This window comes from Ictidomys tridecemlineatus, chromosome 5 (genome assembly GCF_052094955.1).
Source record: "Ictidomys tridecemlineatus isolate mIctTri1 chromosome 5, mIctTri1.hap1, whole genome shotgun sequence".
NCBI classification, from domain to species: Eukaryota; Metazoa; Chordata; class Mammalia; order Rodentia; family Sciuridae; genus Ictidomys; species Ictidomys tridecemlineatus.
The window spans coordinates 87,211,263-87,229,248 of record NC_135481.1 but is presented as its reverse complement, the minus strand read 5'-3'; the positions used below and the strand labels follow the sequence as shown (position 1 = coordinate 87,229,248).

The window sequence follows — 17,986 nt, the reverse complement described above, 5'->3', positions numbered from 1 at the left end:
AATATTAGGAATCATATTTCTTCTTCATTACTAAACATATATTCATGTTATATAAAATGTTTTAGGGTATTTTAAAGACTTCTCATATCTAATAGAGTAAACTTAAGTATATAAAATGTTAGCACTTTTCTTTTAAAAAATGTGTTGCATGTTCACTTAACAAAATAATATTGCTTAAGTAATATCTTCAATAAATAATAGTTCTTATAGGCAAAATGAGATAGGGTTTTACAGTATACATATAAAGGTAAAACATATATGGGAATTATGTTTTACCTTTATATGTATCCATCAAAATTACTCAGAGATGAGCAAAAGCATAACTTTAAAGTTCTGCAGTATGATTATTTGAAATCAATTTTTTTCATATAAGATTTCAAAAATTCTAACTTGAGTAGAATAAAACAATAAAGAATAAAAAATATATAAATTCACAGGCTTCTGATTAACTCACTGACTTACAGACTTACAGATTGGTTCTAACATCAGATCATCTTATGCAGTCTTAAAGTATTCCTCAAAATATTTCTGATTCTTCTTAAGATAAAACCTAAGATAACTTGATGAAAACTAGATCTACTTTTCAAATCATACAAAAAAAGAAAGAAAATTACCTAAATTCAAAGGTTAAACTTCATAAAATATAAAAAGCTTCAAAACTTTTATTTTCTATTTTTCACTCTTTGTAATTAATTTTTGCTCTTTCTCCAGAGACTTCATTGTCAGTTATCAAAAATTTCCCTGATGCTTTCTTTTCCATGCAATACTCTGCTGGGGCATATGCTAATGACTTTATGCTACTACATAGTTGATGAATTGAATAGTAATGTCTTATTTTCCCACCTCTGGTTTACCTCTTATTATAGTATTCTGGGGGAAATTAACATACACTTAAAAATGCATTCTGTATGTTATGGTTTAGATATTCATTGTCCCCCAAATACACATGTGTTAGACAATACAAGAGCATTCAGAGGTGAAATGACTGGGTTAAGACAATCTTAACCTAATCAGTGCATTAATCCACTGACTGGGATTAACTGGGTGGTAATTCTAGGGAGGTAGAGTATGTCTAGAGGAGGTAGGTCCCTGGGAGCATGACTTTAGGGTATATATTTTGTCCCCGGGTGAACTGACTGCTCTCTCCCTACTTCCTGGTGGCCAGGTTCTAAGCAGTTTTCCTCCACCACATTCTGCCATCATGATGTTCTGCCAGATGTTGGACCCAAAACAATGGACTGAGACCTCTAAAATCATGAGCCCCCAAATAAACTTTTCCTCCTCTAAATTCATTCTTGTCAGGTTTTCTGGTCACAGCAGTGAAAAAGCTAACTAGAACATATACTTGTCATCTCAGATTAATATTGGGATTGCTGACTAACAGACACTAAATAACCCTAGAGGCAATATTTCCTGATATAGATCAGAATCCAAGCTCATTAACCTACAGAGGCACAAGATGTAAGAGTGCTGGGTTCTTCTATTTCCATCAGGGTAAAATCAATCTGAAGTACTGTAGGTTCACTGTGACATCTCTGCCTTGTGCCAGATACAGACTTTCAACAAGATCTTTACATACTGCCAAAAACTAAGTGTAAAAAGTAGTAAGATCAATTGGCTCAGAATTTGTAGCAACTTAGGTTACAGTGTTATTTTTTGCCTTTCTTTTTGATTGCCATCTATATGATACATTGAACATGTTTTAATAAGTAACACAACTTATATTCATCAAAACTGTGCTTGATAATTCTGACCCTTTTCCTTCCCCCAAGAATAAAAGCAATAATTTTAAACTTCTAGAAAATATAAATGTTTTCTAAATAACTAGAGGTTTGATTATCAAACATCATAATTTGATAAGAAGTTTTATTTCAATTATTTAAATAAACTGGTAAAATTATATAAATTTGGGCTTAAAAGGAAACAATTGCTGAAACTATCTCTAAATATATTTGCTTGGTTTCAATTCCTAAAAGAGTAATGAAGTAAAGACGTGAAAAGTTTTCTAGCAATTATTCATACAGATATTATTAAGCATAAAGAAGTATCCTTCCTTTAGGAATTTGATTTATAATGATAGATATCACAGAAAGTTTTCAATTCGGCTGATTCTCTAAATATTAAGAGGAAACATTTTCATAAATAGATAAATGTAAATACATTTAAAAAAACCTTTAAATTTAAATTAAAATGCTGTGGTAATTGTTCTCAACCATTCAGATAAATGGAACAAAATATCTGTAAGAAATATTCTAGCGTACAATGTTTTGTTTCTTTAAAATTTTAAGTAAAATGTAAGTTTACATCCATTTACTGTGCAGAGTTAAAGTTTAGTGGTTTCAAGTTAAATACCATTTAGTAAATCTTTTGATATACATTAAGGTATATCATGATATATCATGAAGATATAACTAACTATCCATGTAACATCAGTATATTGGCAGATTTATAAGAAATAACATTTACAAAGCACAATTTCTTTTAAAAAATTCTCTAATTTTTTTTCATTTTCAAATGGTAAATATGAAGGACAAGGGCATTTGTAAAGCAGCATTTTGCCTTCCAAACAAAAAGCATAATGTATTTTTTTTATCTATATAATGAGTGGCTGCTTAAGAATTCCTTAAACATTGAAGACTAAATTACTTATTACTGAAAAATTTCAAGTATTCTAGAGTAGTGAATCCTTTGAAGTAAAAAAGTGTTTTTTTTTTAAATCAAGATTTTAATAATGTTTTGTTAAATGTAGATATAACAAAATTTTGGGGCATAAGAACCAAAATGTTACTTCAAATTATAAGATGAATTATTGTTAATATATGATAGTTTTGCTGGACCAGGGAATAGTACCATAGATGAACTCCATGATAAATATATCTTGTCTTCAAGCAAGGCTATAGTGATATACTGTCAAGAATCTGTAATATTTACCGTGAGAATAGCAATGAACAACTATCCATGATAGAATTAGGAATCTGTTATTTGCTGAGTAATGCTATTTAAGTAATCAACTCCCCAACCCCTGTTGTGAGTTCTATTAAATAAACCTGTATAATGCTCCCTAAAAGATAAAATACCTAAATATGCAATTGTCACCTTTACTTCATTATCATTGATAAATATCCTTCCCTTCCCTTCCAACATATGAACTAATTCATATTTCTCTTTTGATACCAATATCTTTACTCATAAGTCCCCCTATAATTTGTCTAAATTTTTATCACCAAAGAGACCAATATGCAGAGGTGTCTTCATTTTTTCATAAACTTTCAGAGACATTAAAAGGTCTCCTTGGAAAATCAGAAATAATCTAAAGTCTGTAGGATGTCGCTCTATCATACATCCATTCATCTCCTGATCCTATTCTACCTATTTAATATTAATTTTCTCTAATTACCAACATAAACATTGTACTTCTGCTTAAGCAATTGCCTCAGTATTCTGAAGAAATATATCTTCCTCCCAAAATCCATTTTGAATTACTTATCTAAAATATTTTTTCTTTTATAATTAGGCAATTCCTGCATAATTTTCAAAGTTAGTTAGTCTTTGCTTATTTAGAAGGCTACTAACTGTCACTCTAGCTTACATTTTTTTCACACTCTTCTGAACTGTGGAGCTTTGTTATATCATACAGTTTTATATTTTGTAAGTTATTTTAAGCAGTGATATTTCATAAAGGCAAGCGATATTTCATTCAAGGGCAAGGAGAATTAAATGTATTTTGTAATTTTAGAGATTTAACAAACTCATGATTGAATGAATGAATAATGAAGAAACAAATTAACAATTACTACTTTTGCCAGTTGTTCATGATGAAAGTGACATTCCTCGGACTAAATGAGATTTTTTTTTTATATCTTAATTTGATTTTTTTAAATACAAGAGAATCCTTTTAAGGTCCCTGAGCCCTTTCTTTCCTAATAAACAAAATGATAAAAAAATTCTGAATTAAGAATTGCGTAGTTCCCAACATCTAACATAGAAAACTGGATTTAAGGCTATTTGTTAGGTTTCATTTTCTACCATAGGAAAGACTTGTGAGATCAGTATGCATTACTTTCTTAAGGAACTCTACTTGTTTGAGGACCCATTCAGTTAGTAATAGAAGGTTTCATTTGGGTAGATATTATGGTCCACAAAATTTGCTCAGTTACTAACTGTATCTGAATAACATATTCGAGGACATAGTAGTTTATTAAAGTCTATAATAGATGGTACAAAATGATAACTTAAAGTTTATTTGTTTAGAACTAAATTTGACTTCTGATTTTAAGTTCAAATTCCATATAAATTATTTTTGATAAGCAAAATCTTAAAATTCTGAATCATAAAAATCTGACAAATGTAATAACTGAAACATTAATAAAATCCACAATTTTATATTCCACATTAATCTATTTCTACATTGAAGTTCGATGTTTCTTTAGGCTCTAGAATTTTTTAAAACTCTGGTATTCTTTAAATAATCTCTTTAAATAATCTCACCTAGAATAAAACTAGTAATAAAAGTCTTTAAATAAAGTATTATTAATTTTTATTTGTTTTTGCAGTGCTAGAGAATGTGAATCCAGGACTTCCAATATGCTAGGCAAGCACTCTACCACTAAGCTACATCCTTAACCCAGCAATTATTTTTGGTGGAAATTAAAATTTTCAAAAGCAACATGAATGTGTCAATTTGTTAAGAGAAAGACTATCATTTAACAAGAAATGTTATTATGATTCTATGTATTTAAATTTATGACATATGTAAACATGATATAAAAATGTTTTTTATCTGTTCTATGGAAAAATGCTTTATTTTACAAATAATATTTTATACTGGCATCATTTTTCAGAAAAAAAATCATGATTAATACATTTGACTTACTATTTAGAGAATGATCTGGTAAAAACTACTATACTAGTAAATTTGATACTTAAAGAGAGAATTCCAAATTTAGAGTATAAATAAACAAGATGATCTGTAATATTTTGAAAATGTTTTACATCTTCTCTAGATTTTCAAAAAAAATTTATCAGTTTTTACATTATAAGGAAAGTGTTTAAGTGTTAAATATATTATCCTACTAAATTCAATGTTCTCTTTTGATAAATTATTTTAAATGATACATTATTTCACATACATGATTTGATTACATGAAAATATAAAATAATCAGCCACAATTTTAATTCCATGAATATCAGCAAGGCTCACAAATGAATGCAAATACACAAAAGTAAACCAATCAATATTAATTTAACATAACTTGAATATCAGTAACATTATACAGCTAAGGTAAATAAAAATAAACAAAGACTTTTAAATCTCTAGTTTTCCTAAATCTACACTGACATTGGATATATGGTAGTCTGTAAATCTCATTGCCATAGATGAAGCTGAAATTTTAATAATAGTACATAGACTATCATTTGGTGGTACTGGCTATTTGTTCTTAAAACACAATAAAAACTAATTCCTATTATATCCTGAAAATAACTGCTAATGGTATCATATTATTCAAACTTCAATTGATATTTTAGTTTTTTAAAAAATCAAGATGTTCAATCAATTCCTAAAGGTCTGAATTTTTTCACAGAAGTTACAAAAGAAAAGAAAGAAGTAACAGGCTGGATTAAGGCAGAAAATCAAAAGATTTTATACTTCACTGTTCATTTTGTAAGTTCATAGCCTCAGATGATTTTAACCCAGAGGTCTTTAACTAGATACCACCCAGTTTTCATCCTTTGTATGAGTTTTAAAATCAACTATTCTTTGATTCCCTAGCACAGATAGAAGAGACACTGCAAACTAACCAATGGCTGTGAAAAATAAAAAAAAAATTTTTTCAATGATATTTACAGCTTAAAATATTTATATGCTGCCATGTATATATTAAATGATATTTCCTTAAAAAGTTAAGAAGGGTGTACAAACTGACCCATTTGACAGTGATAGAGTATAATATGAATGATTTTATATGGAATAAGAGTTGCCTACTCATGATTTAAAAATGGAAGGATTTTTTAAAAAATGGTAATTAATAGAAAATTGAATATTACTCTATAATTTAAAAATATATTACCTAATTAGTAATTTTTACATTTATATATTAGTACTATATTTACCTATATACTAATGAAATTATAATAGAATTATAACTGCTTAATTTTTTTCAATTCAGAAACATGAAATTAATAAAATTTTGTGCTGCATCACAATGAAGATAAATTTTCTGTAAGTTAAATAGCTTGGGAATTAATGAAGAATAAGACATTTCTTTTCAAAGCATAGTCTTTTGATAATAAAATTAAGACACAAATTAAGAGGCTATTATAAAAGGGCAAAGGCAGAAACAATAATTATGAACATAGAAGTATCAAACAAACTAGTAGATTTAAAATTTTTTATGGTGGAAAAATCCATCTTATTTAACATTAATAGTGTCATTTTCCCCTAAATCATGTCATCCATTAGTCAATCTTAAAAACTCACATTAGATTTTATCCAGTAAAATATTTTTTTACAGAAAATCCCATACATTAAAAATCAACATTGGTTCTAGTTGACATATATGTAAAAACTACACAAGTTATACAAAACATAATAGCTAATTTGTAACAAAGGACTGAATGCTAGGTATACAGATTTACTTATACAAATTTATAAAAATGTTGAACATGACAATTTAATTAACAAAACAGTAATCTATATGGAAAACAGCTATATTGAAGACTACAAAATATCCCTAAAAACTGGGTATTGGAAATTTTGAGAATATAGTTTCAATTTTATACTTTATTTTAAAAGTAATAAAATTTGAATAAATTAATAAGTTAATTTATTAATAATCATATCAATAAAATAAATAATTATAAATCATTATAATATTATAAATTAGTAAAATTTGTGTCTATAAATTTAAAAGCGCAATTACAAAGAGACAGACTTGTTCATCAATATAACACTAATAAATTAATAATTAAATCAATATGTAAATGAATCAATCTAAGGAAAAGACCTTGATTAGTCTTTAAGTAACTAAATTTACAACTGTATGTTTCAAATATACTTAAATAAAAAACTTTATATGCTAAGACATTTTAAGGCTTCTTTTGTTAGGAATTCATACTATGCTGCAGATATTTGTCTTTGATTTCCCAACTAAACACTCACTTGTTTGATGCGATCTGGATTAACGGTGGTCTGGGGTTGTAGAATGCTGACTGGTTCAGTCTTGGCCACATTTTGGGGCATTTCTCGAATTTTTTCTGCAATGAATCCATGAACTGCATTCAGTGCTTCAACTGTTCCCTGGATCAAACACACTCGCTCAGTAGTACCTGTAGAAAGAACATTAATTTTCAGCAAACGTTCCTTCTCATTTTTCATTAAAAAAAAAACTATGAAAAAGGGTGACACTGTAATGCCAATAAAATATTATAAAATGTAGTGTTTAAATTCCAAATGTTAAATTAAGGCAAATATAATGAATACACACATGCCCCTCTTTACCACTTTTTGTTGTTGTTGTTCTTTTTTAATTATTCTTTTTTATTATCTGTAGTCTTGAAATGGGTCTTTGGATTCCAGCAAAATTAAAGATCCAGAGCAAAATCTTTTTTATTTCATTTTTTTTAAAGAGAGAGGGAGAATTTAAATATTTATTTCTTTTAGTTATCGGCGGACACAACATCTTTGTTTGTATGTGGTGCTGAGGATCGAACCTGGGCCACACACATGCCAGGCGAGCACGCTACCACTTGAGCCACATCCCCAGCCCAACAGTTACTAATATGGCATTATGTAAAAATGTAGATGTGTAACCGATGTGATTCTGCAATCTGTATTTGGGGTAAAAATGGGAGTTCATAACAACCCACTTGAGTCTAATGTATGAAATATGATATGTCAAGAGCTTTGTAATGTTTTGAACAACCAATAAAAAAAAGGAAAAAAAAGAAAGATCCAGAGCAGTTCTAAGTGCACTAGATTTTCATTGGCATAACATATACCTACTGACTATTTGATGAAATAGTTTCATTTCAAGGACTTAAAGAGTTTAGAAACTGGTGACACACAGATAAGGAGCCACTGAATCATCTTTCAAAGAGCTTACTTTTTTATGATAAAAAAATGTTTAACCAGATAAACATGACAGCATGTTATGAAAAATAATAAAAGTACCAACATAATACAGTGTTGAGTCCACAGTGTTGTGGTGCTGGAAAGTTCATATTGTAGACAAGTTTCCAAATTTCTACTATCTATTCATTTACCTTGTTCTTTCAATCATAGCAACCGTCACTACTTGATATTTTATATTGTTTATTTTTAATTTTTGCATTATAATGTTAATTCCATATGTACAGTTAGTTTGTTTTCCTTTGTGCTGTAGTATCCCCATGGCCTACTAGGGTCCCTGGGAAGTATTGTACACTATAAATATTTCTTGAATAGATGAATCAATGCTGCTTTTATTTTAATTTTAATAAAAGACAATGTCAGAGTTAAAATGAAATTTAAAAGTAGCTTATGAGGAAATGAACGAATAATTGGCAAGCATTAATAGTATGTGTTTTACATGTAGTGAATAAAATGTAGATAAACAATATGAGATAGGAATGAAATGAAATTAGTTGGATCTAATACACAGTCTCTGTAACCTGTTTTTATTTCATAGATATACCTTAAGGCAAGGAAAGTAAGTGATTAGTTTTTCAGACTATTTTCTGAGGCTTGCAGCAGCAACACAGTATTCAATGGTAATCATTTTCTCAATGTTCCCAAATGAAACACTGAACTCACTTTTCAGAAATAAGTATTTTTTTTCTAAAGGGTTAAAAAAAATCTAAAGAATGACATTTCAAAGGTTGTAAAATTTTTTAAAAATGAATATAAACATTTTCAAGTACCTATCACATTTCCTTCAGTGTCACTGTTTCAAAATTCCAATCCAATGTACAGAAGGTTTTTAAAAAATTTATATATAACAGCGGGATGCATTAAAATTCTTATTACATATATAGAGCACAATTTTTTTCTATCTCTGGTTGTATACATAGTAAAATACATTTGTAAGAGCAAAGTTGTGAAATACAAACATTCAAAACATCATAGTTTATACTATTTTAAATATTATGATAGATAAGCTATTTTATAGTAGATTTTTAATTTAAAATAACAGTATAACATTATTAATTCTAGAAAATATACAAGTAAGAAGAAATAAAAATATATTAGAGGGTACACTTAAATTTTCATATTTTAAATATGAAAAACTCAAGTTTAGGATAAACTAAGTTTTCTAGGTTATAGAAAAAAATTCCATGGAGGTCAAGTATAATTTTCATTTGTATGGATAGACAAAGCCTGAAAAACAATAAGAGTTTTTGGATTTAATTTTTTCTATTTTTCTTAATCAGCTTTTCTTTACTCTGGTCAATCTTAATGTATCTTTATGGTAGTTGGTTAAAATTATCTAGTGTACAATCAATAAAGACTTTGCAAGATTGTATTAATTGTCCACAAATGACTGTATTAATTTTTCTAGAAAGGATGGGAATTGATCAATGTAGTTAATGCAAAATGTTCTTATACAGGTCAGCAGTCTAAACAGGGATTTTTAAAAATAAAACATAGCACTAATAACTAAAGACATTGTAGAATCCATATTGTTCTCAAAATTCCAATTTGATTAAATATATATGACACCTGACCACAAAGAGAAAGGGGAGAGGGGGTGGGAGGAGGAGGAGGAGGAAGAGGAAGAAAGCAAAAGCTGCAATCCTCAGAAGACATGCTGGTTAATATTCTTCTACAGAACTCTAAAAGCCTTTTCACTAAGGTAATAAGAAACTAATAAGGTAATAGGAAAGACACAAAAAAGGAAGACTGTCAGATATATGACCAAACTGTGTACACAATGAGCTTATAAATCATAAATGTTGCTGGTTTTTTAATAAATTAAAAAGCTTTTAGACTTCATTGGTGTCTAAACTACCAGTCATTCATCAGTTTGTTTATTTAACAGAAGCATTTACCTCTCTTTGCAACAAAATAGCGACAGAAACTGAAAATTAGTTACATAAGAGCATATGCCCATATTTTGTACAAAGTAAAAATACAAGCATATAAGACACTATTTCTTAAAGTTGTACTTTTAAAGGAGAAACTTCAAAATTCTAACAGGAAGAATCAATACTAAATAAAGAGCAATATTTGAAATTTTTTACATTTCATTCACACATGCAATATCAAATTCTAAAAATATATGTTTTTAGAACTTTGAAACAATGATCAGATTTCATAACTAAGTTTTCATAGAAATTTGTTAAAATATATTCTCTCCATGCTACTGTAACCTGGACAAGACACTTAAAACAGTTTGTTGTCCTCTCAAGGGCATTCCATCACTTTTTTTTCTGTGTCTCATCTTTTAGTAACCACCAAGTCCTCTGTTCCTATTGTTAACAGAGTAGTTCTTTCTAATATCATAATGTCCCAACAGCAGAAAACATGTTATAATTCCTTCAATTTCAAAGAAATTGACAGAATTAGAAAGCTGCCCTTTCACAAACAATGAAATAAATAACTGGGGCAAATATCATAAATAAAACCAATAGATGAAAGGCTAATGAGAAATTTTCAATGAAAGCATCAGGGTTTCACTAACTGACTTCAGGGGTCAATATTAACAATGATGAACAATGTGAAAATCACATATAATGTGCCTCTCAATGACATCCAATGCAAAAGCACAGTACCAATTACATGTAGATACAAAAGCAACTGAACACATCAAAACATTTTGTGCTATATTACAATCATAGATGATACTGAAAACAGAGAAATAGATGATACCATAAAGAGGCAAAGATATAAATCATCAAGATTGTAAAATTGTTTACAAAATGATCCACTTTCATCAATATGAAGGGATTACTTTTCAGACAAAAAGAGACTTAACTAAGAAATACTAAGGCAAATGTAAATTCAAATTTGATTGGATCCAAAATCAAACAAATTTTATTTGAAACATAATTGAATTGAGATAAAAAATTGAGTATTACATCTTATCAAAGAACTATTGTTAATTTTAACTGTGTGATTAAAACATCAGTATATATTTTGTTTCTTCTTTTTCTTTGAGATGCACATTGAAATATATATAGGTTTAAAAAAAACACACTGGAATTTGCTTTAATATATTTCTGCAATAACAAAAAAGCAAATGAAATCGACATGGCAAATTTTAATATTACTGATTTAGATGAAGGGCATAAGGATTCATTATACTATTCTACTTTTATGTTTTAATTTTCATAATAATAAAATGTAAAAGCCTTCACTGATCTCATACACTTCTTCTCAATCTTCTTATCCACCCAAATTCCTTGAATGAGTTATGTATACTTTCTACTTTCTTACCACTAGTCTTGAATTTCTCAAATGGCTTTTCCCCTTCAATTCTACTCCATTATAGTATTTGTTCTATAACTCACTGAAACCATTCATCACAGATATATCTGGTCAAATTCCTTGTTCATATCTTCATGTTTTCACTCCATCAGCAACATTTAACATAACTGACTATTCTTTTCGAAGAAGAGTTCACTTGATCTTCAGGATACCACATATCTCTGGGTTCTGGCTTTCACTCCATTAATTCATTTAATGAATTTATTGAGTTCCTACTACAAACAGGCTAAAGATACATCAATGACCAGACAAAAACCCTGACTTCTTGGAGCTTAAATTTCAGTTAATGTAGATAAACACTATGCATGAAATAAAATATACAGAGAGAACACTCAAAGAAAATGGGTGCTGTGAAGAGAAGTTGGGGACAGTAACAAGCTGAATAAAGACAAAAAGAAACCATGAAAGAAATTTTGCCATAGTCACTACCGCATATCCAATACCTAGATTAGTGCCTGGCACTCTACAGATGGTTCAGCAAATAGTCTTCGAATAAATGAATAACTACCTAAGTCTAAATTTTCTTATTTCTAGTTTGAAAAACATATGTATGATCAATTGTAAGGCCTTTTAATCTACAAAGTATCTATAAAGCCAATAAGCCTCTTTGGGTTTATTAGATCAGTTAACTATATAAAAAGAACATATTTTGGTTAATCATTTAAGTAACTATAGTAAGTTATAAAATATCTCACACTCACACAAAGGGCACTCAGTAAAAAGAGTTTAGGCAAAAGTAGTAGGAGATACATTGCGAGATATAAGAAATAATTCAACAGAATTTATTTCCTTTCTGGGTTAAAAAATTAACTTTAAACATGTAATCCACCTAAAGCAATAAGATTAGGAAGAAAAAGAAATATATTTTTCTGCAGTCTTTTTTTTTTAAAAATTTCTTTTTAGTTGTTGATAGACCTTTATTTTATTTATTTATATGCAGTGCTGAGAATTTGAACCCAGTGCCTCACATACGTGGGGAGAGGGAGGAAAGGAGGAAAAGGGGAAGTAGGGGGGACTGAATTACAGCAAATTATATTCCATGCTTTTTAATACTGTCAAAATGAATCCTAATGTTATGTATGACTAAAAAAAATAATTAAAAAAAAGAAGTAACACAATAAATAGTTAACAATTTGTTGAATCTGCAAAGAGATACATGTTTATGTATTACCTTGACCTCCGAAATTTCCTAAATGTTTTGTAATTGGAAACAAATAAAACAGAAAAATGGTGCTCAAAATAAAAAAAAAACAAGAAGAAAAAGTCTATATTGCATGAATTTTCTTTGACAACTGTAATTCAGGTTTTAAACAAAGGTTTATAGTTGTTTGAAGACATCTTAATTTTTAATTGTAAAGCATCCGACCATCCATGTTTGTTATAAATAAAAGAATTTGCAATGAGTTGTGTCATTAGCCTCGATCTATATTCATGTTAATATAATTACTTGTAATATATTCTTACAATATATAAAAGTGAAAATTTAATTCATTAGCCTTTTGAGTTTATTAAAAGTAAATCACGCATGACAACTAACGTCAAACTTTCTGTCAGGTTAAATAACATAAAACATAAATTATTTAAAAACTTGAGAATAACAACAACAAAATTAGCAGATTGAAGCTACTGAAGAATTCTCAAACATAACTTTATTAATCATATTTCAACAGACCATGTTACCATTTCTTTAATGCATAATCCATAATAATTTATATATGAGAAATATTTATTACTATTAATAACATTATAAATACATGATTTGCATTCATTTCTTATGTTGCCATATTTATTGTAAGTACATCAGCAAAAGACACATTTCAGGATATTTATGAGTTTTCTAGGTATATCAACACAATGTTACACTCTTTCAGGAGAAAATATATAATTTATTCAAGAAGTGAGGCCATTTAATGGTCTCCTCTGACATTCATAACTACAGACTTTTTCTTTATGATTCAGTCTAATGTCCATGTTCCTAAACATATAAAGAATAGCTACATTAAAAATTTAAGCAATTTTACAATTTGTATCTCAGAATATTATTCTGTTTTAACAGTGATTATACTTCCTTAAGTTTCAAAATCATTTCATGATTTATGTAAAATATACCTGTTATAAATACATATATTTACCATCATTATGTGTTATATAAAATGTATAGATGTATTACATAAATTCATAATGTATTTGAGAAAAATCATTTGGAAAAAATTATATAATACATAAAACATCTATACATTTTAAAATTTCATTTAATTTCTCAACAATTAGGAAAGATAATGATATTTCCAACTTACAAATATGAAAGTAAAACAACTAGAACGAAGATTATAGCAAATGCCAATATAAATTATGGTCTGGTAAATATTTTTTTCCCAATTACACCATATAACTCCTAAAAATGTATCATTAGCCACCTAACAAACACTTTTTTAAAGAAAAATCAGATTTTTGCTTGTTTATGGACAATTATTTCATCTAAGTTTGATAGTTTTTAAATTAATATCCCCTCAGGTTTATTCCTTATCTGGCATAAGATGAAAGAAAAGTGACTTTTTTTTTTTACAAAGAATAGGCTGGCACAAAAATATATATAAAAATTTAAAAATTAAAAAAAGAAGAAAGGTATTGGTTAAAAATTGCATGGGCCATTAGCAATATATTATGGAACAAGTTTGCAGATCAACAAAAGAACTTAGAAAAATTGTCATTAAAAACTAAGTTCAATTTGTAATTGCAGCTTTTATGCTATTACAGTTATACACATTTGATGATACGTCCTTCTATCACACAGTTTATCAGGGAAAAATACACTGTTTTAAGAAGAGGACTTTTTGAAAAAGAAATCACAGGAATTGAAATCTTATAATGCAAAGTAATCATTGATTTCTTTTCTAGGTGACCAAACAATGTATTAAAACATATCTCTACTGCTAATTCATAAAAGTTTACAAAAGGCCATAATATACTTTAGTCTCAAGCCAACACAGTGAAGACTTGAGTCTCTGTTGATAGAACATGGTTTAATATTAAAATATATCCAGTCAAGCCCAAGGTGAGTTTACATTTAAGAAAAATCTAAAAGATACTAATATTCTTCAGAGACCTAACACAGACAGAATGAATGACAAGAAAATTGATATTGTCTAGCTTCTCACACATTCTCTTTCCTATGAATATAAAGTGGCTACTAATTTACTTTGACCAGTCATTCCTATAAATTAGCATCAGCATCACGGGATATTCTAAATTCCCAAGAACCCCCCAAATAAGACATATCTGAAAATTTTAAATACTAATGGAAATCGTTCTCATATATAATGCAATTCATCTCCAGTTTCTAAGTTCTGAAGCAATGCAGAAGTTCCTACCGACAATTATGATATTATTTCATCCTTAGTATACTCTTACTATAATTCAGGATTGTTACAACAATCCTAGTTTGGTCAATATTATTACCTCTTAATTTCTAACATGAATTATAGGAACATAAAACTTCCAAGAAAACATTCATTAAAAGATAATAATTATATTCTTATATATACATATAGAAACAGATTTGTTGACTTGCCCTCATTCCCAATCACTGTTACCATTTTTTACTATGATTTCTACTCAATTTCTGCTGTAAGAAAATGACATTATCCTTTGTGTATAAATGGAAATTCACCTACCGAAATTTGCAGACTATACTTAGAAGCTGGGAAAGTAGTTTTCAACAAATATGGGATACAGAATCAAGTTCAGAAACTTAGAAGTGTAACCAGTAGCGGCATGCATAGCAAATAAGTCATGTCTCTCATTCTACACCCACACACAAAAATGAATTCAAAGTAGATTAAGGACCCCTGAATTAGAAAAGTAACTCTGCAACTGCTGGAAGAAAAGATAGGATCAATATTTTAACATTTTGTCACAGGCATTAACTTCCTTAATAAGTCTCCTAAAGCCCAAGAAATAAGACCAAGACTCAATAAGTAGAATGGTATCTAAGTAAAAAGCTCCTGTACAGTAAAGGAAACAATTGCATAAAGAGAGAGCCTAAAGAATGGGAGAAAATCTTTGCCACCTACTTTTCCAAAGGAGATTAATATACAGGACTACAAAGAAACCAAAAAACAGACATAAAAAAACCCAAACAAATATCCTAATCAATAAATGGGCAAATGATCTAAACAGACACTCCTCAAAACTACACATGGACAACAAATATATGAAAAAAAATATTCAACATCCTTAACAGTCAGGGAAATGCAAATCAAAACTACACTGAGATTTCATCACACTCCAGTTAAAATGGTTATCATCAAGAATACACAAAACAACAAATGCTGGTGAGAATGTGGGGAAAAGATATACTTAGATATTGTTGCTGGGACTGCAAATTATTCAACCACATTGGAAAGAAGTAGGGAGATTTCTCAAAAGACTAGGAAGAGAACTAACATATGACCCAGGTATCCCACTCCTTGGCATATTTACAAAAGTACTAAAATCAGCATACTGTTGTAATACATGCATACAAATGTTTACAGCAACAAAATTCATAATAGCCAAGTTATAGAATTAGCCAAGGTACCTAATAACAGATTAACAGACAAAGGAAAACTGTAATATCTATACAATGAAGCCATAAAAAATGAAATTATGTCATGTGTTGATAAACGAATGGAACTGGGGAACATCATGCTAAGTGATATAAGCCAGACTCAGAAAATCAAGGATCAAATGTTTTCTTTGACATGTGGGAGGGAGGAGGAGAGTAAAGGAGAAGAGAGAAAGGAATAAAATGGGGGGAACCTATGAAAATAGAAGTGAAACCAACAGAGTAGAGAAGAAGGGGATTGAGAGGGAGTGTGAAAGGGAAGATATGGAGAAGTACTGGGGAATGAAATCTATCAAGTTATGCTATATGCCCAATTATGATTGTAACACAAAGAATCCTGTTTTCATATGTAATTATAATGCATTAACTAAAAATAACAGAAAGGAGATAGTAGAGCAAAGGGATGGAATCCAGTGTGGGAGGGCAAGAAAAGGGAATGAGATTGATCAAATTATGTAATGTGTATGTACAGGTATGGCATAATGAATCCCACAACTATAATGGACCTATAAAAATTTAAAGATAAAAAATTATATTCATACCACATGAATTATGTGTGCTACATTTTTTCTCAAAGCTATTAAAAATAAAATTGTATATCCAAATAATCATTCAATTAATGGGATAAAGAGAAAGGAAAATAACAATATGAGGCACAGACCATCTTTCTCTAAACTTAGTCATTAAAATCACATCTAATGTTGATGGATTCTTATGTGGGCTATTTCCTCCATGGAATATATGACATGTCCTAGCTGGACAGAGAGACTCTCAAAACAATAACAAAAGTCATGTGAGGCTAAGGAGAAAAGCATATCAATGGACATGCAGCATGATAACAAATCACAATAAAACTGTTGCTTACAAACTGAGATAAAAAAGATAACTATCACTGGTGATAGCCCTATTTTTCACATATAACAAAGTTAACACTTTTGTAATACAATATAGACTAAGCAGTAACTTCATTCCCTAATTTCTAAAACAAGAGAGAACAATTCCATTTTTACTATGAGCCCACAAATACAACATAAAAGTAAAGTCCACATTTGTATGGGTTTCCAACGGAAGTGAATTATTTAAAACAATGATTGATCATGCCACTGATCACATGCACTATATCAAATAAATGTAAAGGAAGAGTGCAGAATCATGACCTTTCACTTGCTGGGGGGAAGAATATGGGAGAGTAAATTTGTAAAGTTTACAGTTTACAATTTATATGAGAAAATATTAAAATATTAAATGAGGGAAATATTAAAAGCATGTCATTTTATTAAAAATATTATTCAAATATTAAAAGGTATTAATTTGGGCAGTTTTATGTGTGCTAAGATTATATGGCAATTTAAAAATTACTGTATATATAACAAAAAATTGGCCATTGTAATTAAGTGCCATTTTTAGTGTATAATTCATTAGTATTAACTACATTCAAATGCTGTACAAGCACTCTTATTTCCAAAATTTTCTCATCTCCCATTTAGGAACTCAGTAGCTCTTAATAAATACATGATGTGCTGGACACAGTGGCATGCACATGTAATGCCAGCAGTTGGGAGGCTAGGAGTTCAAGGCCAGCCTGGACAACATAGTGAAACCCTATGTCCAGGAAAGAAAAAATCTTTATCCCTATCTTTTAACATCCCCTGGTAATCTCTAACCAACTTTCTGTCAATGCATTTATCTATTCTATATATTTAATATAAGTAAAATAATACATTATTTATCCTCTTGTTTTGGCTTATTTTACTTAGCAAAATGTTTTCCAAGTTTATTAATGCTGTCACATATATCAAAACTTCATTAATTTTATGGCTGAATAATACTATATTCTATTTTACATATATATCACATTTTGTTTATCTACTTATACTGGTGGATATTTGTCTTGTTTCTTCCTCTTGGCTGTATAC

At 29.0% G+C, this 17,986-nt stretch overlaps 1 protein-coding gene across 6 annotated transcripts in view; it reads right to left on the bottom strand.

Moving 5' to 3' along the window:
• Positions 1-17,986, bottom strand: part of Nova1 (NOVA alternative splicing regulator 1) — a 134,967-nt gene that overhangs the window by 23,804 nt on the left and 93,177 nt on the right. For all 6 annotated transcript variants that reach the window (XM_078050272.1, XM_078050275.1, XM_078050271.1 and 3 more), the window contains one exon: positions 7,160-7,326. In XM_078050272.1, coding sequence (XP_077906398.1) covers positions 7,160-7,326 — 167 coding nt within the window. The remainder of the gene's footprint in view (positions 1-7,159; positions 7,327-17,986) is intronic.